Genomic DNA, 26115 nt, shown 5'->3' on the forward strand with positions numbered 1-26115 from the left:
TCCTGGGTAACTCTAGCATTTAGATAACTCTAGCCGTGGTTCTCAACCTTCCTAATGCTGCGACCCCTTAATACAGTTCATGTGGTGACCACACTATTTCATCACTACTTTGTAATTTTGCTGCTTTTATGAATCGTAATGTAAATGTCTGATATACAGATGGTCTTAGGCTGACCACGGTGAGTCTTTTAACCTCCTTCAAAGATTCACTGGTTAAGAACGGCTAGTCTAGCTTGTGTCAAGTTAACAAAAATAAATAAGGAGCCTAGAGGACTACACCCTGGAGTCAGTTGTGTTCTTTCCCCATGAGGGTCCCAGGGATTGAACTCAGAACCTCAGGAGCAATGGAAAGTGCTTTTTACCTGCTCCACCCTTTTGCTGATCTTGCTGTATCTTTAAGAATATGTGGTATAAAGTCCCTGTGGCCATAACCTTGCATGATCTCTTTTCTTTTAAAGATGCATTTCTATGTGGATGTGGATGTGTGTGCAAGTGACTGCAAATGCCCACAAAGGTCAGAAGGTATTGGATCTCCTTGAGCCAGTTATAGGTCATTTTGAGCCTCCTGGTGTGGGTACGGGAAACTGAGCTCAGGGTCCTCTGGAGGAGCCCCCAGCCTTGAGTTCATTCACCTTTTCTCCGCCTCAGCCTCTCCAAGTGCTGACTTATTAACAGGCTTGCGCCACCACGCCTTTCCCTCTGTTGTTATCCTCAACGTCACCATTAGAGGGCGCGAGACGCAACCCGGCCAACCCTATTCTCCCACGCACGCGCACTTCCCTCGCCAGGAAAGCCGCCGGAGGGGCGGGGCGGGGCGGGGCGGGAGGCGGGCTTTGCTGCCTGCGCAGGCGCGGGCCGGCTTTGTGACGTCAGGCCGCGCGGCCGGGCCGGGAATCCAGGTGGTGGCTCGCGGAGGCGCCTCCCGAGGGTGACGCGCAGACTCAGCTCCCCCGCGGCCCGCCCTCCTGCCGGCCTCGCCGCGGTCTCCCTCGCTCCCTGAGATCGCTGAGCAGCGGCCCGGGGGAGGAGGCCCTGGGCGACGGGGCGCGGAGAGGGAGGGCGGGCGGGCAGTGGGAGCGCCGCGGATCTCTATATGGCGACGGCTCTGTCGGGTCTGGCTGTCCGGCTGTCGCGCTCGGCCGCCGCCCGCTCCTATGGGGTCTTCTGCAAGGGGCTGACCCGCACGCTGCTCATCTTCTTCGATTTGGCTTGGCGGCTGCGCATCAACTTTCCCTACCTCTACATCGTGGCTTCCATGATGCTCAACGTGCGCCTGCAGGTAGGTGAGCCGCGCAGGTGAGCCGCGCCCTCGGCATCCCGCCTACCTGGCTCGGCGGGATGCAGGTGCTTGGGGGCTCACGCTATCAGCCTGAAGCAGCGTGTGTACCAAACATCGCGTATTCTCCCCCGTCACCCCACTCTGCATAGAGGATGCTTCAGAGGGTAGGTCCCACATCTGGGGGTGGGGTCCAAGGGAAGATGACAGGAAGGTCCCTTAGGACGCTTTGTCCTTAAAAATGACAAATTGTTGGCGATCCTGTAGCTGCGAGTTCCTTTGTGAATTCTGGTCTCCCAAACTTTGTGACGGTTCATTATATTATCCTTGTACCTTAGGTTGAAAGTTAATGGCGTCTTGACCAATGTTTCCGATTTATTCTGGCCAGGAGTTAGAACTGGCGATGGGGATGAGAGAAAGGGGGATTTAGAGGCCTGAAACAATTTAGACGTGTGAACTAACAACACTCCCGAATCAGCATTCTGGAGGCCGCATTTGCTGGAAATGACTGACATTTCTCCATCTCTTGAATTTCAAAATGCTTTTTTTCTGGCAGAGAGGTCTTGCCGATTTGAGTGTTCTGTCTCAAAACATAAGAAAGGCTGGATAGCAAACTTCCTTTGGATTCTGTTTACACACCTTGGAGTGGCACAGGCTGTGTTGGAAGGAAGGATTTAGCTCCACCCCTGGGAAGCATATAATCTGACAGTATTGGGGTTTGTTGTTCGTTTTCCCCTGTGGTTCTGAAAATGAACCCGGTGGGTGCTTTGCATTTGCTATAGGCAGAGACTCGCCCCAGCCCCAGACTTACTGTGCATGTGTCTTTCCCTGGTGAGCAGAGGAGCCAATTCTGTGTAGTGTACTTACTTTTTCTGCAGTTGGACCAAGTTAAAATGTAGTGGACTTGATGTGTGTAAATGGTCCCGGACACAGGTGATCACAGACCACGTGAAATCTGAAGCCAAGCATGTTGATCAAAACTGGTTAAAATGAGTTATGAAAAAGAATTTTAATGTCCAAATCAGAATATCTTTAGTTTTTTGGGTTTTGTTTTTAAAGATTTATTTATTTATTATATATGAGTACACTGTTGCTGTGTTCAGACACACCAGAAGAGGGCATCATATTCCATTACAGATGGTTGTGGACTCTGGAAGAGCAGAGCCATGTCTCCAGCCCTTGTTTTGTTTTTTGTTACATGTGTACCACCTGTAACGTGTTACCACCCTGATTATGAGGTGCTGCTTGGATCAACCCGGGACTTGATGAATGCCAGGCAAGCACTGTAACTAAAGAGCTATGTCTCTGCTGCCAAATCAAGGCATCTTGCATGAACAGGACTGGTGGCATCTTAGGTGACACCAGGCCATGGGGGCAGAAACGTTAAATCTTTACAGCAGGTGCCACAAATGAGGAAAGAGTGCTGGGTGTGGGACTGAGATAATCCAGAAATCCCATGTTCTTGCCGATTTCCAACCTGCAGAAACATGGCTCCGGTGTTTCTGCCAAATCTGGTAACCTCCTCTGAGAGAAATCAGACCTCCTGGAGTCAGTTGTGTTCTTTCTCCATGATGGTCCCAGGGATAAATATATAAGTACACTGTGGCTGTCTTCTCAGACACACCAGAAGAGGGCATCAGATCCCATGACAGATGGTTGTGAGCCACCATGTGGTTGCTGGGATTGGAACTCGGGACCTCTGGAAGAGCAGTCAGTACTCTTAACCGCTGAGCCATCTCTTCAGCCCCAGACATCCTGATTTTTAAACATCAAGTTAGCTCAGAGTTTAAAAAAAAAAAAAACTTTGGGGATAAAACAAAGTGTCTGTAGTCTGTGTTTGACCCATCAGGTCCCACTTTGGAAGCTAGTGTATAGAGTCACATATGATTTGTACTTAGAAAATTATATGAAAGACTATAAGAACTTACTACAAAATGTTGATGTTTCGGATTGCTGTGTTTTGTGACATTATAAACAAGCAAACACTAAAAAAAAACAAAAACAAAATAAAAAAAAATCCCAACAAGCTAGGCATGTAGTTCAGTGGTGGAATGTTTGCCTAGAATGTACCAAGTCCTGGGTTTAGTCTCCAGTACTGCATGCACTAGGTGTGGTGATCCACGTCTATAATCCTAGCATTTGGAGGGCAGAGGGAATCAGGCCGAGGGTCACCTTTGGTTATGTCTTGAGACCTGATCTAAATAGACAAAACCCAAAAAATGTCCTTATGTATTCATTTCTCTCTTCTCTAGTCCAAGCTGCTCCAGTTGCTAGCCCGGAATTTTGTGTATTCTCTGTATCTGTTTTCCACTGGTCAACTAGAGGCATCGTGTGTGTGTGTGTGTGTGTGTGTGTGTGTGTGTGTGTGTGTGTGTGTGTGTGTCATTATCTGCAGGAAGAGGAGGGGGAGGCCAGAAGAGCTCACTGAATCCTCTGGAGCTGGAGTTGCAGACAGTTGTGAACTGCTTGAGTCCAGATCTCTGCAAGAGCAGCAAGACCCCTTAACAGCTGAGCTGTCTTGAGTCTTTCTGGCTCCCTAGAGAGTCTTCTAAACATATATGTCCTGTCCTGGCATCCTTAAACTTGATCACAGCAGGCCCATGCCTCTCCTTCTTACGTGTGGATCTGACTTCCACCCAGGTCTCACCAAGATGGCCGAGCAGGCTTTGTTAGGGTCTCCTCCTCTTTACCGGGTTTGCAGTCATGTCCTTTCTCTCCTGGGGTATGGTGGGTGTCCCCTTGGCAGGGACAGTCTCACAGTTGAGTTCTTGCTCTGGCTTTTTTCACTGCAGGAGCGTATAAGCAATAACTGGGCAGATTCCATTCCCGGTGTTTTCCTAATTGCACATCTATTTGTAGGACAGTGAGCTCATCTCTGGAAAGGTGATTCAAATCCATATTTCATAATGGGGAGTGTGCACTGTGCTGAAGGAAGGCAAATGCATTTGGGAGGAGGGAAGCAGATCTATAGTAAGCAGTGTGAACAATGAGTTAGTGCAGGCCCATTGGTAGCAAGGACAGCTGGGTGGGCTCCAGGTCATTATGATTCAGGTGTAGCCAGTCTTAAAGAATTTGGGGAACCAGAAATGGGCTCTCTTAATTCAGGATCAAGTGGGCCCAGGCAGAGGGTAAGATAGTTTCACTAAGTGCTTTGGGAAAGTTTGTTTTTCTTACAAGACAAGGTCTCACTGTGCAACCCTGGCTAGCTTGGAGCTCTGTAAAATTCCCTATGCAGACTAGGCTGGCCTTAAATTTAGAGAGCCCTGCTTGCCTTTTCCTCATGAAACATGCTAGAACTAAAGATAGGTGTCACCGCCTAGCCAGAGAAGAGTTTCTAAGACCCCTATAAGGGTTTTAGGCTTGATCTTGGACCTGGTGAAATGCAACTGTTCATCCTGGGGAAGGAGAGAGGGGTTCTGGGTTACAGTGCAGTACTTGAAATCTTTACAATTGATGATTTAAGTTTCCCTGAAGGCTTTAGGGCTTTTGTTCCTTTGTGAAGATCTAACTGAACGTAAGGGTTTAATTATTCTGGTTTTGGGAGAAGGGAAGTGTACTGAGTACACTGACTACAGGGACATAGCTCACAGCCTTCCTCAGGTGTCCCTTCCTCCGTTACAGGGGAACTGGAATGAATGTAAAGGATTTGGGCCCCATGAGACTTTATTACCCATGTGTTTAAATCTCTTGTTCATAGGGCACTGGCCTTTCCTTTGGCAGTGCTAGACATGGAATCCAAGGCCCTCCCTGTGCTCACTAAACATTAAGTGTGTCATAGAGCTCCATCCCTAAGCCAGCACTGTGGCATTTTATCGATACTAATGAGCTCTTTATCGGAAAGACGATTGAACAAGACAATAGATGGAAAAGGGGTGTAGACTCAGAAGGGCTGGAGAGTTGGCTGAGCAGTTAAGAGCACTTGCTGTTCTTGCAGAGGATCTGGGTTCCTTTCCCAACACCCACAAGCTGGCTCACAACCACAAGAAACGTCAGTCCCAGCTCTAGGCACCAGGCTTGCCTGTGGTACACAAGCCGGCAATATGCTCACGTTCATAAGTCAGGACATTTTATTTTTAATATTTGTGCTACACTTGTCCCTGGTGCCTATGGAGGCCAGAAGAGGGCGTCAGATCCCTTGGAACTGGAGTTACAGATGGTTGTGAACTGCCACTTTGGTGCTGGGAATCGAACCCTGGTCCTCTAGAAAATCAGCCAGTGCTCATATCTGCTGAGTCATCTCTCCAGCCCACAAATAAACAAATCTTTAAAAATAAAGATGGCCGTGATCAGCAAGATGGTTAAAGGTGCTTGCCACCAACTTTGGCAACCTGAGTTGGAGCCCCAAGACCCACATGGTCAAAATCCTCTCTTGAGGATTGTCCTGTGCTTACTGGACCACATACATACATTTCATACACAGATAAACACATGTAGCAAAAATGTTTCTAAAAGTATAGTTTGCAGATGAAGCATGGCATGTGGGTGAGTGTATCTCCAGCTACTTAAGAGCTGAGACTGGACATTCACTTTTGGGGGCGTGTGAGTGTGTGTAGGTGCATGCATGTGTATGCATGTACATGTATGTGTGTATGCATGTGCATGTATGTGTGTATGCATGTGCATGTATGTATATGCATGTGCATGTATGTGTGTATGTATGTGTAGGCCAGACAAAAGTCAACCTTGTGTGTCTGTCCTCATGTGCAAGCCTCTTGATTTTTTTAAATGTTATTTATTTATTTATTTAATTTATTTATTTGTTGTGAGACAGGGTCTCTCATTGGCTGTAGGCTTATTAATTTGACTAGATTGGTTGGCCAGGGAGCCCCAGGAGCCTCTTATCTCAGCAATACTCCTGTGTTTAACTCCACAATGCTGGCATTAGAAGCACAAGACAACACACACACACACACACACACACACACAACTTTTTTTTTGTGTATTCTGGAGGATGGAACTCAGGTTCTTGTGCTTGTATGGTAAGCTCATGGCTGAGCTGCTTCCTCTCCAGTCTGTGGCCAGTGTAGACAACAGTGACGAGACCCTGTCTCAAGATAGAAAAGGGTTTGGAGAGGGGGCTGGCTGCTGTGGAGGGGGCTGGCTGCTGTGGAGGGGGCTGGCTGCTGTTGGAGAGGGGGGTAGCTGGTGTTGGAGAGGGGGGTAGCTGGTGTTGGAGAGGGGGGTAGCTGGTGTGGAGGGGGCTGGCTGCTGTGGAGGGGGGGCTGGCTGCTGTGGAGGGGGGGCTGGCTGCTGTGGAGGGGGGGGCTGCTGTGGAGGGGGGGTGGCTGCTGTGGAGAAAGCTGGAGCTCAATGACTCATGGCAGCTGTAATTCCTGCTCCGGGGAGTCTACAGAGCTCTTTTGGCCTCTGAGGGCACTGTACTGAACACACTTCTCCCAACACCCAATTAAAAATTAAAATCTTAAAAAAATAAAGCTAAGCAATCTTTAATCTCAACACTCAGGAGGCAAAGGCTGGCGATCTCTGTGAGTTCTAGACCAGCCAAGGTTACACAGTTTTTCTGTCTCAAACGAAAAAGGAAGATTCTGCTTTTTAAAAATTCACTTTACATCCTAAGCACAGCCCCTTTCCTCCTCCCCTCTCAGTCCCACCCCTATAAATTTCTCCCCCATTGCCCTCTCCCCTTGGGTACCACCCCACCCCGGGGCATTTAGTCCCAGCAGGTCTAGGCACATCCTCTCCCACTGAGGCCTGCTTTGAAGCCTCAGTCTTCTAAGGTTATTAGCACTCCGCTTTTTCATACCATGGGAATTTCATACAGATACATACAGATAATAAAAAGCTATCTGGGTGGACTAGAGTAGTATACACCGGTAATCCCAGCACTTGGGAGGTAGAAGCTGGAGGATCTGGAGTTCAAAGCCAGCCTGGACTATGTAAGACCTTGCTCCTCCCCAACCAACAAAAAAGAAAAGCCAGGTGTTGGTGGCACACAACTTTGGCCAGTGGGTCTCTGCATTTGAGGCCAACCTGGTCTACAGAGTGAGTTTTAGGGCAGCCAGGGCTACACAGAGGAATCCTGTCTTGAAAAATAACAAACCAACAAACATAACCAATATCATGAATTCCTTCTGGACCTGCAGCTGCTTTCTCCTTTTCTGCCCTGTGCTCAGCAAGGTGTCTTTGCCTCCTGTGCTCTTAACACACCCCTGGCTGTCCAGGAACTGTCCAGGAACTGTCCAGGAACTAGCTCTGTAGACCAGGCTGGCCTTAAACTCGATATCTGCCTGCCTCTGCTCTGGAGTAAGAGTCTGCGCCACCACCCACTCAGCTCCATTCCTCTACTTTAAAGCTGGGGACCGAGCCCAGAGACTCTCGTCACTGAGCTACATCTTGGTTTCTGGTGCCAATTTCTGCCTTCTAATAGGATCTTTGTGTGAGGACATTTGTGTTCCTGTGTGCATGCACACATGGGATGTCATAATGCATGTGTGGTGGTGGGAGTTTCTTGTCTCTGTGTGGGTCCTGAGGCTCCAACTCTAGTGATCAGGCATAGTAGCAAGCACTATGAGCTGTCTCACAGGCACAGCTGCTCTTTCTCCTCTCTGAACTTGTTTAACTCTTTAGCTTCATGGGTGCTGTGCCTCCTCACCACTTGGACATCTTTTTTCCCCTTAATTCTTTTTTTGCTTTACCAGGCCTTGTGCTTCAGGCCTGGAATTCCAGCATGTAGAGATGCTAAGGGAGGAAAAATGATAAGGAAGCTAGTCTTAGTCAAAATCAAAAGTGAAGTCAAACTCTAATCATCCAATATCTGGGATCCACTCACCATCTTCTGGGCTCCTCCAAGGACTTGGGTCACTTCTCCCTTTGTAGCACACACCTTGTCTTCTAGGCTCTAGGCCTGTTCTCCACTGCTGCTGCTGTTCTTGGTGGTCATCTCATGGTACTGGCGTCTCCAAAACACTGCTGTCTTCTGCTGCAACTGGGCTTCACCAATAGCCTCTCATAGGCTCTCCTCATGGTGCCAAGGCTCGACTCCTTTGTATGACTTTTTCAGTTCTGGGCCATCAGTTGCAACCGAGGCTGCACCTTCACCAATGGCCTTCCATGGCCTCTCACAGTGCTGAGCCTCAGCTGCTCTTCAAATCCAGTGCTGACCCCTCGTGCCTTCAAATCCAGTACCACCTGGGTGACTCTTACACATTACCAAGTCCAGACACAGCAGGAAGTACAACATTGGCTATCTCTGGAACACAGCTTATGCTCTTAGGAAACACTTCCCAGAAGATTTCACTTCAATGATGCTGGTCTCTTCTTAGTCACCACTAATTTCTTAGCTCCAGCTGACCAGCATCAATAGTCTCAGTAATGCAAAGGTCTCGATTTAGTAGTTCTGGTATCTTGTTAATCACAACTGATTCTTCAGCCCCAGCTAACCAAAACAGCAATGGCTTCTAATAAGACTCTTTAATCTTCCCTTTGAAATTTCACAAGCCAGGCCTCCATCTTCTGCACTGTTTTCAACATTATCGTCTAAACTCCTACTGAACATCCCACAGAACTCTTAATATCCCAATGACTCTTCTAGCCCAAAGTTCCAAAGTCCTTTCACATTCCTCAGCAAAACACGGTCAGGTTGTCACAGGAATACCCCACTCCTGGTACCAGTTTGTCTCAGTCAAGGTTTCAATTCCTGCACAAACATCATGACCAAGAAGCAAGTTGGGGAAGGAAAGGGTTTATTCAGCTCACACTTCCACATTGCTGTTCATCACCAAAGGAAGTCAGGACTGGAACCCAAGCAGGTCAGGAAGCAGGAGCTGATGCAGAGGCCATAGAGGGATGTTACTAACTGGCTTGCTTTCCCTGGCTTGCTCAGTTTGCTTTCTTATAGAACCCAGGGCCACCAGCCCAGGGATGGTACTACCCATGAGGGGCCCCTCCCACCCTTGGTCACTAATTGAGAAAATGCCTTACATCTGGATCTCATGGAGTCATTTTCTCAAGGGAGGCTCCTTTCTCTGTGATAAGTCCAGCTTGTGTCATGTTGATACAAAACCAGCCAGTACCCATCTTATCATGTAAGGAAGGTGCAATGGTACAAGCTTATGACTCTAGCACTTAGGGGCTGGAGGCAGGAGGATGGGGAGCTCAGAATCATCCTCAGCTAGAGTGAGTTTGAAGCCAGTCTGGGTCACATGAAACCCTATCTCAAAAGACAAATATATCATACCGGTTAAGGGTATAATTCGGGGACATTAATACCTTTCCATATTGGACAGTTGTCACCACCCATTTTTAGAGTTTCTCCATCACATGGAAATCTTTCTTGTCTTCTAAGGGGGAAAGGGAGTTGAGAGGACTTCAAGGGAAAACTTGAGCAGAACCTTGGCAGAGGTGAGGTCTGTCTGTTACCACATTGTTGTCTGGGCTGGAGGAGTGCAGAATGTGGACAGGACGAGCTGTCACCAGGACCCACACCTGGGCAAGCCTGGAACAGCAGGAAGCTGGAGGCTGGGGAAGTGAACCAGGAAGAAAGTGACAGATTTGTGCAAAGCTCATTGGAACACTCCTTTTGTTTTTCTTGGTATTTTAGTTATGTGTGTGGATTAGAGGATAGTTTGTCTGAATCACTTCTCTTACTATAACGTTGGTCTTGGGGATCAAATTTGGGTTATCAGGCTTGGCAGAAAGAGCCTTGCCTCATTTGCTGAGCCATCCTGCTCTGCCCAGCACCTACATTCTTTATCTTTTAAGTGTGTCTGTCTGTGTGTGTGTGTGTGTGTGTGTGTGTGTGTGTGTGTGTGTGTGTGTGTGTGTGTATACTTATGCAAATGTATCTGGAGGCCAGAAGAGGTGTCATCTGGAGCTGGAATTACAGGTGTTAGTGACCTACCCAGTGTGGGTGCTGAGAATGGAACTTGGGTCCTTTCCAGGATAAGCAAACACTCAGCCTCTGAGCTGTCTCCCCAGCCTCTTTCCTGTATTCGGGACTTGCTTAGTTGTTTTGAGACAGTCTCACTGGGCTGACCTAGAACTCATGTAGCTTAAGCTCCTGGAACTCCGAGTCTTCTGCCTTGTCTGTCTGAACCCTGGGATTATAGGTTTGCACCACCATGGCAGGCTCCCTTGACTTGTTTTTGAGAGAGTTCTAAAAATAACGGTGTATGGTTCAGGCAGATGTTTCAGTGTATCAATCTGGGGCTGTGGGATAGGTGAGAACCAACACCTGAGATTGTCCTTTGACCTGGACACTTGCACATACCTGTATCCATCACACAAATAACGACTGTTTTAAAGCATGTGAGCTCACTCTAGTTAGACTAATGTAAACGTACTTACTTTCCTTCTGGGGTTGCCCTGTGTGTCCTGGGCTCTGGGTGCCAGCTCCGGCATCTATACCTGGAGAGAGAAGAACCAGTTTCTTCACCTGATAGTTTTGTAAGATGCAATAAATTGGAGTAAACATTCATTCTACATGCAAAAAGGACTGTAGAGAAGATGTAGGTCAGTGGTCAAATGTTAGCACGGATGAGGGCCTAGGTCCATCTCGAACATGTTGAGGGGGCGGGAGACCACCCACAGAGCGGAAGAAAGCATTTATTGGTAAATTAATTTGGTAAGGGATTAATACCCCGAATAGAGAAAGATTTTTTACAATTAAGAATAAATAAAGTAAAAAAACCAAGCAGCCTAATCCAGTTACTGGCAAAGTGCTGGAGCAGAGACTTCTCTGAGAAGGTAAACAGATGGCAGTGTGTCCTTGAGAAGCTCCTGGACTGTCAGAGGAAGCGTATCACTCAGGAGCAGTGGGAGGCAACGTCACACCTGTTGGGATGGCTGTTGTCAGGGCAGAGGGTGGGAGGAGGGTTGCAGAAGCAGATGTTGCTGTGGGTGTTCTCTGTCCCTTTGTGCTGCTGGGTGGGAGTCTGGTGGTTCTTCACGCAGTTGAACATGGACTTAACTCACAGTCCAGTAAGTCTACCTGCGAGGTTTGGAAACAGTTTAAAGTCTGGTACTCCAGTCTTAATAAACAGTGGCCCAAAGACAGCAGCAGCGAGTCTGGACAGGTGAGTGGGTGAATGTGGGCACTGGGAATGTGGCCTGGCTGGAGGAGGCTTTGTCTAGCATGTCCTGAGCCCTAGGTCTCATTCCTAGGACATCTTACAACCAAGGCAAAGTGTCCTAGGCCTGTAGTCACAGTACACAGGAGGAGGAAGCAGGAGAATCAGGAGTTCAAGGTCATCCTCAGCTACAAAGCTATCTGAGGTCAGCCTATTTGAGACCCTGTCTCCAAGGTAGGTAGGAAGGAAGGCAATTCTAGGAAGCCTTGCAACCCTTTCCCCACCCCTTCTAGCCCCAGTTTCTTCCACCAGCGTGCTTTTCCACTGCTGGATCCCACTTGGAATCTATTAATAGCTGCCATTTCTCCAGATAATCTCCAGTTGGCTGCTGGACCTTTAGGTTGTTGTCACTGAGTAATGTTTCTAAGGGTATTTGTGTGCATATTGGTGTGTGTGTGTGTGTGTGTGTGTGTGTATGTGTCTGTGTGTCTTGTGTGTGTGTGTGTGTGTGTGTGTGTGTGTGTGTGTGTGTGTGAACTGGAGTGTCTGTGTGTGTGTGTGAACTGGAAGCCTGCTGTTTGACATAGGCCAGCTGGCCAGCAGCTGCTGGAGTTATAGGTGCTGGCATGGTCATACCTATTTTTTTTTGGAGTACGGGTTTGTCTTAAGTGTAGGGGATTTGAACTCAGGTTCTCATGTTAGCACAGGAAGTGATGTTACCCAGCCAGCCATCTTCCCAGCCTGATTGTTTATAGAGACCGGGTTTCCCAACTCCCTCTCCCCACCCCCACCCTGACGTTATATCCAGGCTGTTCTAGAACTTCATGGATCTCCACAGAACTTGAACCCAGAATGGTCCTCTTGCCTCATGCCTTGAAGCACCAGCCACCCATACCAAGCTACCTCAGGGCTACATAAGACCCTGCTTTAACCCTCCTCTCAGAATGAATATGGAGGCGCACCGTACAGAGTTTTTAAGAACTCAGTAAGAGTAAACAGGTTTGAGCATCTTGTATTCTGGCTTTGCTGGTCATGCTTATGTTTGTTTACTTCTGAGAGAAGGGTGTTTGAGATAGTCATTGTGTAATCCAGGCTAGCCCATTTGGGACAGGAGCTCACTGTGTAGTCCAGGCTGGCCTTGAGCTAGAATTTTTTTCTCCCTCATTCTCCCAAGTGCGGGGATTCCAGGTCTGTACTACTGTGCACACCCTGAAAATTGTTTGTGTTTAGATTTATCTCTGTGTAGGTGTGAGTGCCCACACGTGTCTGTGCCCCACATTACATGTCTAGTGACCTCAAAGGCCAGAAGAGAGTGTCAGGTCCCTAGAACTGGAGTCACAGGTGCTGAGTTTCAACATCTTCTGCAAGAGCAACCCAGTGCTCCTCACTGGGAATCCTCTGCCCAACTCTGAGTTTTTAAAAAAGATTTATTTATTATATATAAGTACACTGTAGCTATCTTCAGACACACCAGAAGAGAGCATCAGATCCCATTACAGATGGTTGTGAGTCAGTATGTGGTTCCTGGGAATTGAACTCAGGACCTCTGGAAGAGCAGTCGGTGCTCTAACCATTGAGCCATCTCAACAGCCCTTACCTTTTTTTTTTTTTGAATCCAAGTTTAATAATCTATTTTGGTGTTTGCTGTCACTAGAAAGTCCTTCCCAACCCAAGGGCATGAGGGATTCACATATATTCTGGTGCTTACTTTGTATGTTTTTGAGATAGTCATACCTTGTAGTCCGTTCTGGTCTCCAACTGGAGAGCCTCCTTGCCTTAGCCTCCTGATACTGGGGTTACCGTCAGGTATCTCCTCACTTGGCTCCTTTCAACTTGGGGTGTGGTATGTGTGTATGTTGTTGAAATCAATCAAAGGCTTAACAAGGTGTGGTAGTGCACTTGGGAAGCAGAGGCAGGTAGATTTCATTGAGTTCAAGGGTAGCTTTCTCCACAGAGTGAATTCTAGGCTGCCAGGTCTACGTGATGAGACCCTGGTCTCAAAAACAAAACAGCCAAGTCAGCTAAGAGCTTTTAGTATACCTGGGCACTCTACCATTGGGCTGTATCTCCTGTCCCTCTACATTTATTTTGAGAGGAAGGTTAAAGACAGGGTCTTACATACCCTACTGTGGCCTCAGACATACTGAATAGCTGAGGATGACCTTGAACTCATGATCCTCCTTTCTCTGTTTTCTTCCTGAGTGCAAGGCCATACTAGGTTCTCTTTAACCTTTGGAGGTAGTGTGTGGAAGCAGGGACAACCATAGGGTCTCTTAGGTGCTGCCCTCTTGGTGCTTAAGACAGTCTCTCTCACTGGCCTACATTGCCCAATAGGCTAGGCTGGCTGGCCAGCAAGACTCACAGATCTGCCTGTCTCCACCTTCTGGTGGTATCTCCACCACCTCCCCATGGATTTTGGGCTAGAATTGAGGTCTTTCTAACCCTTGTTTTCATTTTAATTTGAAACTTTTATGTGTGGGTTTGTGTGCCCACAGAGGCCAGAAGGTGGTATCGGAAACTCGCTGCCCACTGAGAGGCATTTGTCTGTTGAGGCTCCTCTTCTGCCCTTCACGTCAGCAAACACCCCAGCAGCCTTTCAGAGACACTTGCCAGGACTGATGGAAAAGCTGTCACTGCTGGAGAGCATGTTCAGTGCTTTGCCTCACTGAGCCCACATAGCAAGTGTGAACTTTCTTGAGGATACCAGGTTGCGCAGCTTCCCCAGAGCTGGGTGGAGCTTCGCCTTATTAAATGTGCTTTTGAGCAGATATGTAGCCAGGAGACAAGGCGTGGCTACGGGGCATAGCTGGCTTTTCGAGATCAGGTGTGATGCAGAGATGCTTGCCTGGTCAGAAGAAACTCGGTGACGTGTCCTCTGTGGTCATGAGTCAGCTTCATTCAGAAGGGTGGCGTTGGTGCCTTTCCTCATGCTCCCTAGTAATTTACCTCTAGTCAGGGCCCACTTACCCATGCTGCACCCCTGCAGGCAGGTTGTCTAGAATGTGCTTGAGCTGCCCTGCTCACTGTGACTCTCCCTGTCCCCTTAGGAGCAGCCTTGCTAATTTGCCTCGGAAAGTATTGGGAGCAGGCTATTTTTAGGTTACAAAGCAGTGGTAGTCTGGACTGTCAGGTGCCCGAGGTCATTAATAGCCAGGGTTAGGGAAGGTGAGGAGACAGGCATCCAGCAGGGCAGCAGCTGCCTAACTGGGTCAGCCTATTGTCATCTAGGAGATTGGCCGCCTCACACAGGGGAAGGGTTGGTGTGGCCCTGAGGATCTTGGACATAACAGGGAGCCTTTTTCCCACTCCTCTATTAGACTTTGAGCTCTTAGCATCTTCAGCAGGGGTAGGGGATGAGGAGGGTGGGGGATGGGAGCAGGGGGAGTGGCTCTTGAACTAACCCCCAGTGCTGCACTTTATTTTTCCCTTGAACTTGGAAATCAACTCATCTCTCACTTAGCATTCTGCTGGGCAGGGTGGTTTGCCATAAGTTAACAGGGTTGATTCTTTTGTAGACTTGACATGGGGTTGGGCGCTTTGTAAGACCTGGGCCCAAGGGAACTGATATTTGTATCCTTGTGTATACTTGGTTCATACATTTACCTGATTGAGTCAGGGTCTCAGTGTAGCACAGCTGACTCAGACTCACTATGTAGCTAAGGATAGCCTTGAATGTACGATCCCCCTTTCTCCATCTCTGTGCTGTAAGCCCATGCTTGTCTGGAATTCAGGGTGACCTATGACAGTGGTCAGTGCTTCTTGCTATCTGGCTCCTGTTCAGCTCTGTGGCCCCATGCCTCAAGGACCTAGTGTTTGGTGATATTTTGTGTGTGTGAATGTTTTAATAACCCTTTGTCACGGACTTTTCATTTGATTATCTTTTCCAGGTTCATATTGAGATCCACTGAAGGCCATCCCTGACGGATAGGCATCACCCCGACTCACTGCACCAGAGGGCGCAAAGCATGCGGGCTGGGAGAGGGACCCTGGGTGTTTGCCTGGCCAGTGTCAAGCAGTCACAAGGAGGGAACCTGGACAGTCTAGCTTGTGGCCTTAAGAAGAGAAGTCAGAAGAGGAAAACCAGCCCATCAGATGTGCCTTCTTGGACAGACCAGCCTGTAGCAGATACCCATGGAAAGTCACAGGCTTCAGGGGCAGCATCCTCAGAAACAAAGCAAGATCAGAGCAAAGCCAACCACATACTTCATAGTGGCTTCAGAGTGCTTCAGTATCTGAAGGAATCAATGGGGAAAAATTCAGCTCCAGTGGCCTCCCTAAGCAAGGCTACAGTTCTGTCCTCTGCTCCTTCAGAAGAACATCTAGCTCGGGTGTCCTGTGGCATCGGGGATGCACTAGGGAGTGACTGGCCAGAAAGAGAGCCCAGAGCCACAGACAGCCGTGGACAGTACATCAAAGGAGAGTCCTGGGTGTCAGGATGGCCAGGCCATTCAAAACTGAGGGAAATGGGAGTCTTAAGAGGTGAATCTCTAAGTGCTGTCCCCAAGAGTCTGGGCACCGGGTCAGAACTGTCTTACCGGATCTCCGAGCTGTGCAGGCTGCCGTATGCTTACCCCCATTATGAAGTTCTCCCAGAAGACAAGATGAGATGTGTGTCCCTTGACCATTCAAATTCTGTGTTTTCAGAGGAAACCATGGAAGACGAGAAAACTCTCAAGTACTTCAGATGGTCTGCAGATAGTGGGGTCACTGGCTCTGCGGCCCTCCAGATTAGCAAGTCTCTGATGCCCTAGTTAGGTACGAGCAGAACAATAAAAATAGCAGATTAATTTTAAAGGTTGTCTTACAGTTTCTCTTGCATTAAGTCTGGAGTACACTGCAGCTGTTCAGTTCCTGCTCGGATTCCTGTGAGCAGACACGCCCTGCTGGTTGGCACAGGGGGACGTTTTCGAGTATGGTTTCAATCATCTCTCAGAACTGGGAAACCCCCTCCCCTGGGGAAATGATTGATCTGCCCAGTGTAAGATCAGACAGGAACCATTTAGCACAGTTCTGTATCATGGAGACCCATTCTCAAGGGCTAGCATCCAGATACCGCCTGCCTCAGCTCACCTCTGGCTCTGATGAAGTGGAGGGCTGTAGGCTATGCCCTTCACTTCCTGTCAGCCTTGCTTTGGCCATGAAGAGTCTTGCCATTTCTGCATTGTACAGACTCTGTGGCCTGCAGCCAGATGTCCTTTCCCACATGCCCTTCTCCTTCTGCCTGAGCTGCAGATTTTAATGGAGGCACCTTGGAGAAGTTGCAATATTAAGTTTAGGATAATTTTAAATTACGGAAGAGTTTGAGACTTTTCTGCCAACAGAACATAGATCGCAAATGAAGTATTTTCCTTTACCCAGACCCAGGACGTGTGATCTCTTGAGATCCCCCCCCCAGAAGTAACTTTTGTGGATTGTTGATAACTTTAATAAAGGTCATTTTAAGAGTGGACATTTTAAAGCCTCCTACCCAAGACAATTACAAACAGCCATGGGGGTGGGGCGGGAACCTGACTGTATATGTCATTTCTATTGTGTCCTAAATTACTATGCTATGGGCTATTTTAGTGTTTTGGGAAAATAATAAAATCTTTTCTTTAGTATAATAAATATGTTTTATTTTGTGTTTGTGCTTATGTTCTCATCTTTTCGTTAAGGTTGTTGTTTTCCGAAGGTTTAAGCATCTTTAGCACCGAGTGAAAGGCCACTGATGAAGGATGTAAGGATCAGCTTGAAGAAAAACCTTAACACAAAGGTGGATTTGAATTCCTCCTCCTCTTCCTCATTCTCTTCTTCCTCCTCCTCCTCTTTCTCCTGCTTACCCCTCCCTTCCTCCTTTTCCCCTTCTTGATGACTTCTTGTCCTCTTTCTGTCTCCAGGTTCTGAAATCGTGCACTATGGCCGGTTATTGTAGCCCACACCCGGCACTCAGGAGACTGAGGGGTGAATTCCAGGCTAGCCTGTGCTGCTGGTTCATGAGTTCAAACACAGCCTGGTTTATGAATTGAGTGCTAGGCCAACTTGGATTACAAAGCAAGTCTGTCCCAGGAAACAAAATAAGGGGTTAGAGACATGGAAACCTGTTTTCTGTGCAAGCTTGTCCTGGGTTTGACTACCAGAACCCACTTAGGACGGCCCAGTGAAGCTGCGATTGTTTATAACCCCAGCACGAGGGGAGTGGTGTGTGTGTGTGTCCCTGGAACTTGTTGGCAGCCAATCTAGCCTAATTGGTAAACTCCAGGCCAGTGAGAGCCTGTCAGAAAAGAGGCAGATGGCTGTGGAAGAGCATCATCCGAGGCTGATGTGGCCTATACACATCTGTGCGTGAGCCTCCCCATGTGAGTCTCTGGGTGTACAGAGTCTGGCAATCACCTCTGGCTACAGATGGCACCACACTCTGTGATCCCAGCACTTGGAAGGCAGAGAAGCAGAAGCAGTTAGAGATTAGGGCTAGCCTGGGCTGTATAATGAGACGAAAAACACCAAGAAAGCTGGGCATGGTGGCTCACACACCTGTAACCCCAGCATTCAGAAACAAATGTGCTTCAGAACTGACTGGTGAGTGCCAGTAATCCCAGCACTTCAGAAGCAAAAGGGGTTTTGTTTGTTTTATTTATGAGTTTGAGGCCAGCCTGAGCTATGTGATGAGGTTCCCTCTCTTTTTTTTCCTCAGAGGAGGTTTCCATAGAACATGTAGCTTTGCATAGGACCGCAGGCACACACCATCACAGCCGCTCTGTGTGATACTGGGGATGGGTCACAGGGCGGCCTGCATGCGAGGCAAGAACTCTGTAGGTTTCGGTCCAGCTCCTCATCCTCTGTAGTTGCTTCTCTGAAGGACCGAGCAGTTATTTTAAATTTAGCCACTATGCCAAGTAGAAAATGTTGGGCTTGTTCACATCTGGAAACCACGATTTCCTTTAAAACAATGGAAGTGAATAATGAGACCTTTAAGTCATTAGGTGGTTTCCCAGCTACAAGGAGTAAATTAAGTGTTCGTGTGTGAATTGGGCTGGCATGAGTGGGAAAAGCCCCTCTCCAACAACCTGAATTCACATGGAAGGTGAGAACCAGTTCCTGCCAGCTGTCCTCTGACCTCCGTGCACAAGTAGTACGTAAGTTATGCAACGAATGTAGGGAGATTCCCACAATGCAGTTGTTATGTCTGGTCAGAGCAATCTGAGTATCCAAGGATTTACACCTAAGTCAACTTGTGCCTATATATAAAATCAAGTCATGTAAGAATATTTATACACAAGTATTTTAAAGATTTGTTTACTGTGTTATAGATTATATATATACTATTTTATATTATATATAATAAATACATATAATATATATGTATGAATGCTCTATTTTCATGATAGAAGAGGGCATCAGGTCCCATTACAGATGGTTGTGAGCCACCATGTGGTCACTGGGAATTGAACTCAGGACCTCTGGAAGAGCAGCCAGTGCTCTTAACCACTGAGCCACCTCTCCAGCCCCACAAGTATTTAACAACTTTTTTAACTAAACATTTATTTTGTGGGTGAGTGGTGTGTTTGTTACAACACTAATGTGGAGGTCACTATAGTGTGTGTGTGTATATATATATATATATATGTATATATATACATATATATATACATATATATATATACATATATATATATGTGTCATCAAAAGGCCTTTAGAGCTGTATATTTATACAGTAAAAATTAAGGAAGGAAACCAGGCACATGAAAGACAAGTGGATCTCTGAATTTGAGGCCAAGTCTGGCCTGTATAGTTCACAGCTAGCCAAGACCACATAGTAACCCTGTCTCTAAATAAATAGATAAATACATTTTCTTTTTTTTTACACTCCAGATTTTATTGCCCTCCCAGCCCACCCTCTGTTCCACATCCCATACCTCCTCCCTGCCCCAACTCCCCGTCTCCACAAGGACGTCCCCACCCACCCCACCAGACCTCTAAACTCCCTGGGGCCTCCAGTCTCTTGAGGGTTAGGTGTATCTTCTCTGACTGACTGAACCCAGACCCTAGAGACCTCTGCTGTATATATGTTGGGGGCCTCATATCAGCTGGTGGGTGCTGCCTGGTTGGTGATCCAGTGTCTGAGATCTCAGGGGTCCAGGTTCATTGAGACTGCTGGTCCTCCTACAGGGTCTCCCTCCTCAGCTTCTTCTAGTTTTTCCCTAATTCAACCACATTGGGTGCAAATATCTGCATCTGACTCTTTCGGCTGCTTGTTGGGTATTTCAGAGGGATACATTTTCTTAAAAGCTTTTCATTACAGTGCTGTGTGTGTGTGTACACTTAAGTGCCGTTGTGTGGAGGTAGAGCCCAGAGAACATCCCCTTTCATGTATGAACTCAGGCTTGGTGGCAAGCACAGTTACTTGCTGAGTCATGTCATTAGCACAAGTTGTTTTCAGAGTTGTTTAGGAAAGATAAAGTTCCTAGGACTGTGGACTTTATATCCTTGCTGTATGAAGCCCATTAAGACACCATGCTTTTGAGGCATATAGTCCAGACTGGACTCCAACTTCCTATGTCTCCAATAATGGTGCCTACAAAGGCCAGACATTAGACTCCCTGGTCTGGAGTTACAGAGAGTTGTAAGCCTCTGGGTAGGTGCTCAGATTGAACTCAGGTCCTCTGGAAGAGCAGCCAGTGCTCCTAACCACTGAGCCAGCAGCGCCCTGAGACCTTAAGACAAACATGGACAACCAAAAAAAAAAAAAAAAAAAAAAAATCCTCTGTTGACTTGGGATTTGCTATGTAGCTGAGGTTGGCACATACTTCTCTCTCCCAAGTCCTGGGGTGAATGTGTGTGCCAGCACGTCCAGCTGGGCATAGTTTTTAAAAATTGTCTGTGGGGTCCTTGCTTTGCATTGGGTTCAATCCACAGCAACTCATGTTGTTTTAGAGCATGGGTGTTTGTCTTGGTGGCTTTGTTCTCCAGTGTCATACACACACAAATTTCAAGAGAGAAGTTTAACCTGAAGGGGAACTGCCCGAAGCCACAGTGCTTGTGATACCCCTGAAAGGCAGTGTGGATCAAGGAAGGTCCTCCATCTGGAGCTAGGAAGACTAACTTTCCGTGTCTGTGCCTGCAAGGATCAGACCTGCCAGTAGAGGGAGCCACATGTCCACCTAGGCAAATGAGCTGCTTTCCAAGAGCCTTCCATCTTTCCAGTGGTTAGTTTATTGAAGTCTCTTTGTCTCCCTGTTTCTATTTTCTTCCCGCTCATCTCCCCCTCATATATATATGAAATTGCACCTGCGTACATGCACACACAGATGCATGTATTCTTTTTCTTTTTGTACAAACTTGATATGTAGCTCCGACTGATCTACTGTATAGCCCAGGCTGACCTAGACTCTTAGCTAGTGGTGATCCATGTCTTTAATCCATCACTAGAAATGCGGAGGCAGGTGGATCTCTGTGAGTTCAAGGCCAGCCTCGTCTACAGAGTGAGTTCCAGGGATCAGATGCAGGTCTTTAGGCTTGCAAGACTGTTTTTGGTCCATGATGTGCATTGAATGTGTGTGCATGCACCCGTTGCTGACGGGTGAACCCAGGCCCCTGTGGATGCTAGGCAACCAGCCTCCTGGGACACATCTGCAGCCCAGTATACAGACATCCTTGAGGAGATCATTAAGCACTAGATTTTATATAGTTTTTATTTGTTCAAACATAAGGAAGTGGGTTACATAAAGAACAGTTTGCTAAAAGTTAAAAATGTACTTTATACCCACAAATACTTAATTACAACCTTAAAAAATGTATTTGAATAAATAAATAAATAAATAATAAAATAAAAATGTACTTTAACAAATGACACAATGAAATAGATTCCTGGTTCTGATTATTCTGAATACAATACCTCAGCCACCGAGTCGACTCTGCCATCTTGACTTCCTCATCTGTATGTTTTCTTTTGTTTTGAGAAATAGTTCTTTTTTTCCCAACTTTATTATGGAAAAAAATGGAGATACATGTACAGATTTTTAAAAGCATTTTGGCATAAAACTATATGAATATATTTTTGTCAGTACTTGATTTTTTTTTAAGGTTTGATAGTGTGCATTGAAATCTTACTAGTTACAATGAGCATAAAGTACATGTAAAACAAAACGTAACATGGAAATAGTCAAAGTTTCTTGGTGTGTAAAGATTAAACAGGTGATTTTTAAATACCAAAAATTGCCACAAGGCTATCTTCTTAGCTCTTTAGTTATTAATGATTTAAGGTCTAGGGGTACCCCTCTCTGATAGGGTGCTATACACTTTTTTTTTTTTATAAAGGACTGAGGCTTCCACTTTTTGCCCTTTCTTTTTTTTGAGCTTCATATGGTCTGTGAGTTGTTTCTTCGGTATTCAGAGCTTTCTGAGGCTAGTATCCAATTATCAGTGACTGCATATTATGTCTGTTCTTTTGTGACTGGGTTACCTCACTCAGGATGATATTCTCTAGATGAACCCATTTTCCTAGGAATTTCATAAAGTCATTGTTTCTAGTAGATGAGTTTTATTCTTATCTCTGTCTGTGTGTGTGTAAATGCCACATTTGTGCAGGTCACCCAAGGAGTCTAGTCCCCTGGAGTTGGAGTTATAGGTGGTTGTGACTAATTAGATGAGGGTCCTAGGAATTGAACTGATTGAACTGGAGTCCTCTGTAAGAGCTGCAAGAACTTGGAACCAGTAAGCCACCATCTCTCTAGTCCCACGAAAAAATAAATATATATTACATTAACATTAGTGGAAAAGAAGAAAAATTGCCAAATTAGAACAAAAAATAATTTCTAGCAGACAAGACTGAATCATGACAATATAATGGCAATATGTATTTATTTTTAAGATTTTATTTTTATGTGTATGAGTATTTTCCCTGTCGTTCATGCGTGCAGTGGCTACAGAGATGAGAAGAAAGTGTTGGGTCCCTTGAGATAGGGGTTATGGGTGCCTGGGAGCCATCACGTGAGTCCTAGGAATACTGTGGAACAGCAAGCTGTGCTCTTAAAACTGAGCCATTTCTCCAGCCCCCAGTGCATGTGTGTGAGCAGTGCAGATGCCACTGAGGCCAGAGGTGTCCGATCTGCAGCTGGAGTTGGGGTCATTGTGAGCCACTTGATGAAAGTGTTGGGAACCACACTACAGTCAGTCCTCTGGAAGCACCAGCACCACTCTCAACCACTGTGCCATTGCTACGGCCCTTAACGAAATATTCCTAAGCTCTAGGAATATGGCTCAGAGGATAAACTGGTTTGCCACCAAGTCTGACAAACTGGGTTTGATCCTCGGAACCCCAAGGTTGTTCTCTGACTTCCATGTCCACATGGACGCAGTGGCACAGGTATGTGTGTGCCCCAAAATAATAAGCAGTTAAATACATGTAAAAGGGTTGCGGCCTGCTGTTTTCTTTTAATTCTTTTAATTAAGGAATTACGGTGATTTCTTGTGCATTTTGGTAGCACTGTCAAGAAGAAATGTTTAATGATAAATTGGGATAATCGAGTATATATAAATAACTTGCATGATATTTAGTATTTTAGAGATGTTTTGAGCACCACTTAGAATGTCTTCAAATAAAGATGTTTGCTGGGATAAACTCCAGCCTTTCTCTTTGTTAAATATTTCTGTTTTAGCCTGTTTCAGAAGAATTCCCAGGGTAGCCTATTTCCTGTCTTCTGATTGGGTCTTGCATGCGATTCAAAAGTCTTTTGATATGTTCTACAAGATCACAAAACTTGGCAGGAATTTATTCTAGAAATTGGTGTCTGTTCATAGCTCTACAAAGAAGTTTAAATTTTAATTACATTTAACGTGTGTGTGGATGGGTGGGTGGGTGCGTGCGTGCGTGCGTGCGTGTGTGTGTGTGTGTGTGTGTGTGTGTGTGTGTGTGTGTTGGCTCTGTGCAAGTGAGTGTAGGTGCTTGTGGAGGCCAGAAGAGGGCATTGGATTTGGATCCCTGGAGCAGGAGTCACAGGCAGTATTGAGCCACCTAACACGGGTACTGGGAACCAAACTGATGTTTCCTGTGAGAGTACTAAGTCCCTTAACTACCGAGCCATCTCTCCAGCCCCACCTTCTTCCTTAGCACCAACACTCCACCCTGTTTATGCTAGGCTAGAGCTCTACCGCTGAGTCATGCCCACAGGGCCTCACTGGGATATTCTGTGATGTCCAGGCCTGTGCTCCCAGCATCTGAAACAGTTTTCCGTTCTCCTGCAGCCCAAACTCCCAACTTCCGGCAGCAGAGCCAGCCACCTCGGCGCGCTCCAGATGAAATCCATATTCAGGTTTAAAACTTGACCTTGGCACTGGTTCTGGGACTGTTCATCAAATTTGGGATGATTCATGAGAACATCCTGTACTGTCCCCCACAAGAGCCACTGGAGACTCAAAATATGAGAACCGATGCCCAAGACAGGGAGGCGGGACTTTAAAGTATCTGTCCCCCAGAACCACAGGAACTGCACGGCTTCTTAAGGCACCCTTGGGCATCTTCCTTCCAGCTTCAGGCAGGGCTTGACCTCCCTCATTGCCTCCAATATTACCTCTTTTCCCATAAATAGGATTTGGAGCATTCCCCATGTGACATAATGCATCTTATAGTCAGAGGCAGGAAGTGAGTGTTTTCCGGCCCGGCCTGTGAGGTCCCCTGGAGATGGAGTTGGAAGGTTGTTCCTTTTTAGTCCCACTCTGCTGAAGAATATTAGGGCTGAGTTAGACGGTGGCTATCTTTTCTTTTCCTTCTCATAATTTTTTTTTTTTTTTAGTGTGTGTGATGGTCGTATATTTCTGTGTGTCTGTTTATGTGTATATGTGTGTTTGGAAGTTTGTGTGTATGTTTAAGTGTGTATATTTGTATGTGTGTGTCTGTTTGTATATGTATATATGTATGTTTATGTGTGGATGTTTATGTATGTTTATGTGTATATGATGTGTATGTACATGTGTGTACATGTGTGTCCCATGCATGTGTATATGGAAGACAGAGCACATAATCTTCCTTAATTATTCTCCATTTTTTTCTTTGTTTTGATTTTTGAGACAGGGTTCCTTTGTGTAGTTCTGGCTGTCCTGGAACTTGCTCTGTAGATCAGGCTGGCCTGAAACTCAGAGATACACCTACGTCTGCCTCCCAAGGGTGGCCACCTCTACCCAGTCACTCTCTACTTATTTCAGGCAGTTTGTCACTGGTTCTCATAGGCTAGGCTGGCTGGCCAGTGAGTCCCTGGGATCCTCACATCTCTGCCTCCCCAGAGCCAGGGTTACAGGTGTGCTAGGCCATGCCCAGCTTTTGTGTGAGTGCTGGGGATTCGAACTTATGTCTTCATGCTTGCACAGCAAGGGCTTTATGGAATCATCTTCCCGGCTCCTTAGAAGAGCCTTTTTTTTTTTTAAAAAATCAGTCTAAAAGCATAGTATATTCTTTTCTTTGTTAAGATTTACTTTCCAGTGTGTGCGTATGCATGTGTAATTAGCCAGGGTCCTCTAAAGAAACAGGACTAAAGGAAAGGTTGTATATGCGTATATGTGTCTACTTTTTGTAAAGGGGTTTTTTAAGAGTGGCTTACAGGCTGAGATTTGGGTAGTCCCTCAATGGCTGTCTCCCAGTGGAAAGACCAAGGCTCCAATGGATGCTCAGCCCACAGGGATGGATGTCAGCCGTCCTCATCCCTTGCTGGAGCCCCAGGGGACTCCTAGAGAGCTGCGTCTTCAGTCTGTGCTGGAATCCCAAAGAAGGATTGCCTCAGCGACAGGATAGGTGAACTTGCCAACAAGAGTGAGGGCAAGCAGGCAAAACGCAGAAGCTTCTTTCTTACGTGTCCTTTTATGTGGAAATGCCACCAGAGGTGAAGCCCAGATATAGGATGAGTCTTCCTGCCTCAAATGATGCAATCAATAAAACCCCTCACAGACATGCCCAGCTGCGTGGGGTTTAGTTGGTTACAGACATAGTTGACTGAGATTTATTCACAGTGTGTGTCTGTGCATGGCTGCATGGAGCTGATTGCAGGTGCCCGTAGAAGCAAGGGGCTTTGGATTCTCTGGAACTAGAGGTACAGGTGGTTGTGAGCTGCCCAGTGTGGGTGTAGAGAACTGAAGGTGGGTCCTCTGCAAGAGCAGTGTCTCTCTTAACTACTGAGCCGTCTCTCCAGCCCCAGTTTGATCTCCCATTGTTCTGAGAGCTTGTGTAGCTCAGGCAGGATTCAAACTCTACACAGCCAAGACTGGCATTGATCCTACTGCCCCAGCTCCCAAGTGCCAGAATCACAGTATTGTCCCCTACACTGTCCATGGCACAGAGTCTGCTCTCCTAAAGCATGTCAGGCTAGGTCAGGTTAGGATGCCGTTCATGTCCAGAAGGAGGATGCACACTGGCCATCACAGTACTAGAGAGGATTTATGAGGCAGGAGATGTGAGTTCAAGGTCAGCTTGGGACACATAGCAAGACCTATCCCCACAAAAAGGAAGAAGATGTTAACATTATTAGATTTGGATACTTTGGGGTGTGTCCACTTTATAAACAAAGTGAGCACAAATGTTAGTATTGGTGCTTCCCATTGGCTTGGACCCCGTCCTGGGATCTGCTCCCATAAACAATGAGGTCACCCATCATCAGGGACACATCAGTCTCCCTGTGATCAGAACAGAAGTGGGACATGGTGGCTCACTTCTATAACCCCAAAATTCGGGAGGCTCAAGGAGTAAAGGCCAGCCTTAACTACGTGGTGAGTTATGAATCAGCCTTATAGAGTGAGACCACGTCTCACTCAGAAAAAAAAAAAAAAAAAAAAAAAAAAATCCAAACAAGG

At 46.7% G+C, this 26115-nt stretch overlaps 2 protein-coding genes across 2 annotated transcripts; both read left to right on the forward strand.

Moving 5' to 3' along the window:
- The first annotated feature begins 892 nt into the window (after positions 1 to 892).
- On the forward strand, positions 893 to 15330 carry SMIM10L3 (small integral membrane protein 10 like 3). The gene is made up of 2 exons (XM_080940584.1): positions 893 to 1279; positions 15192 to 15330. Exons 1-2 carry the CDS (start codon positions 1094 to 1096, stop codon positions 15210 to 15212), a joined length of 207 nt encoding a protein of 68 aa, XP_080796710.1. The 5' UTR covers positions 893 to 1093; the 3' UTR covers positions 15213 to 15330.
- Positions 15270 to 16894, forward strand: FAM220A (family with sequence similarity 220 member A; the record flags this gene model as incomplete). Its single annotated transcript, XM_080940581.1, has 1 exon — positions 15270 to 16894. One exon carries the CDS (start codon positions 15270 to 15272, stop codon positions 16053 to 16055), a length of 786 nt encoding a protein of 261 aa, XP_080796707.1. The 3' UTR covers positions 16056 to 16894.
- Between the last annotated feature and the right edge of the window lie 9221 nt (positions 16895 to 26115).

Source organism: Micromys minutus (assembly GCF_963924665.1).
Source record: "Micromys minutus genome assembly, chromosome: 29".
Lineage (NCBI taxonomy): Eukaryota > Metazoa > Chordata > Mammalia > Rodentia > Muridae > Micromys > Micromys minutus.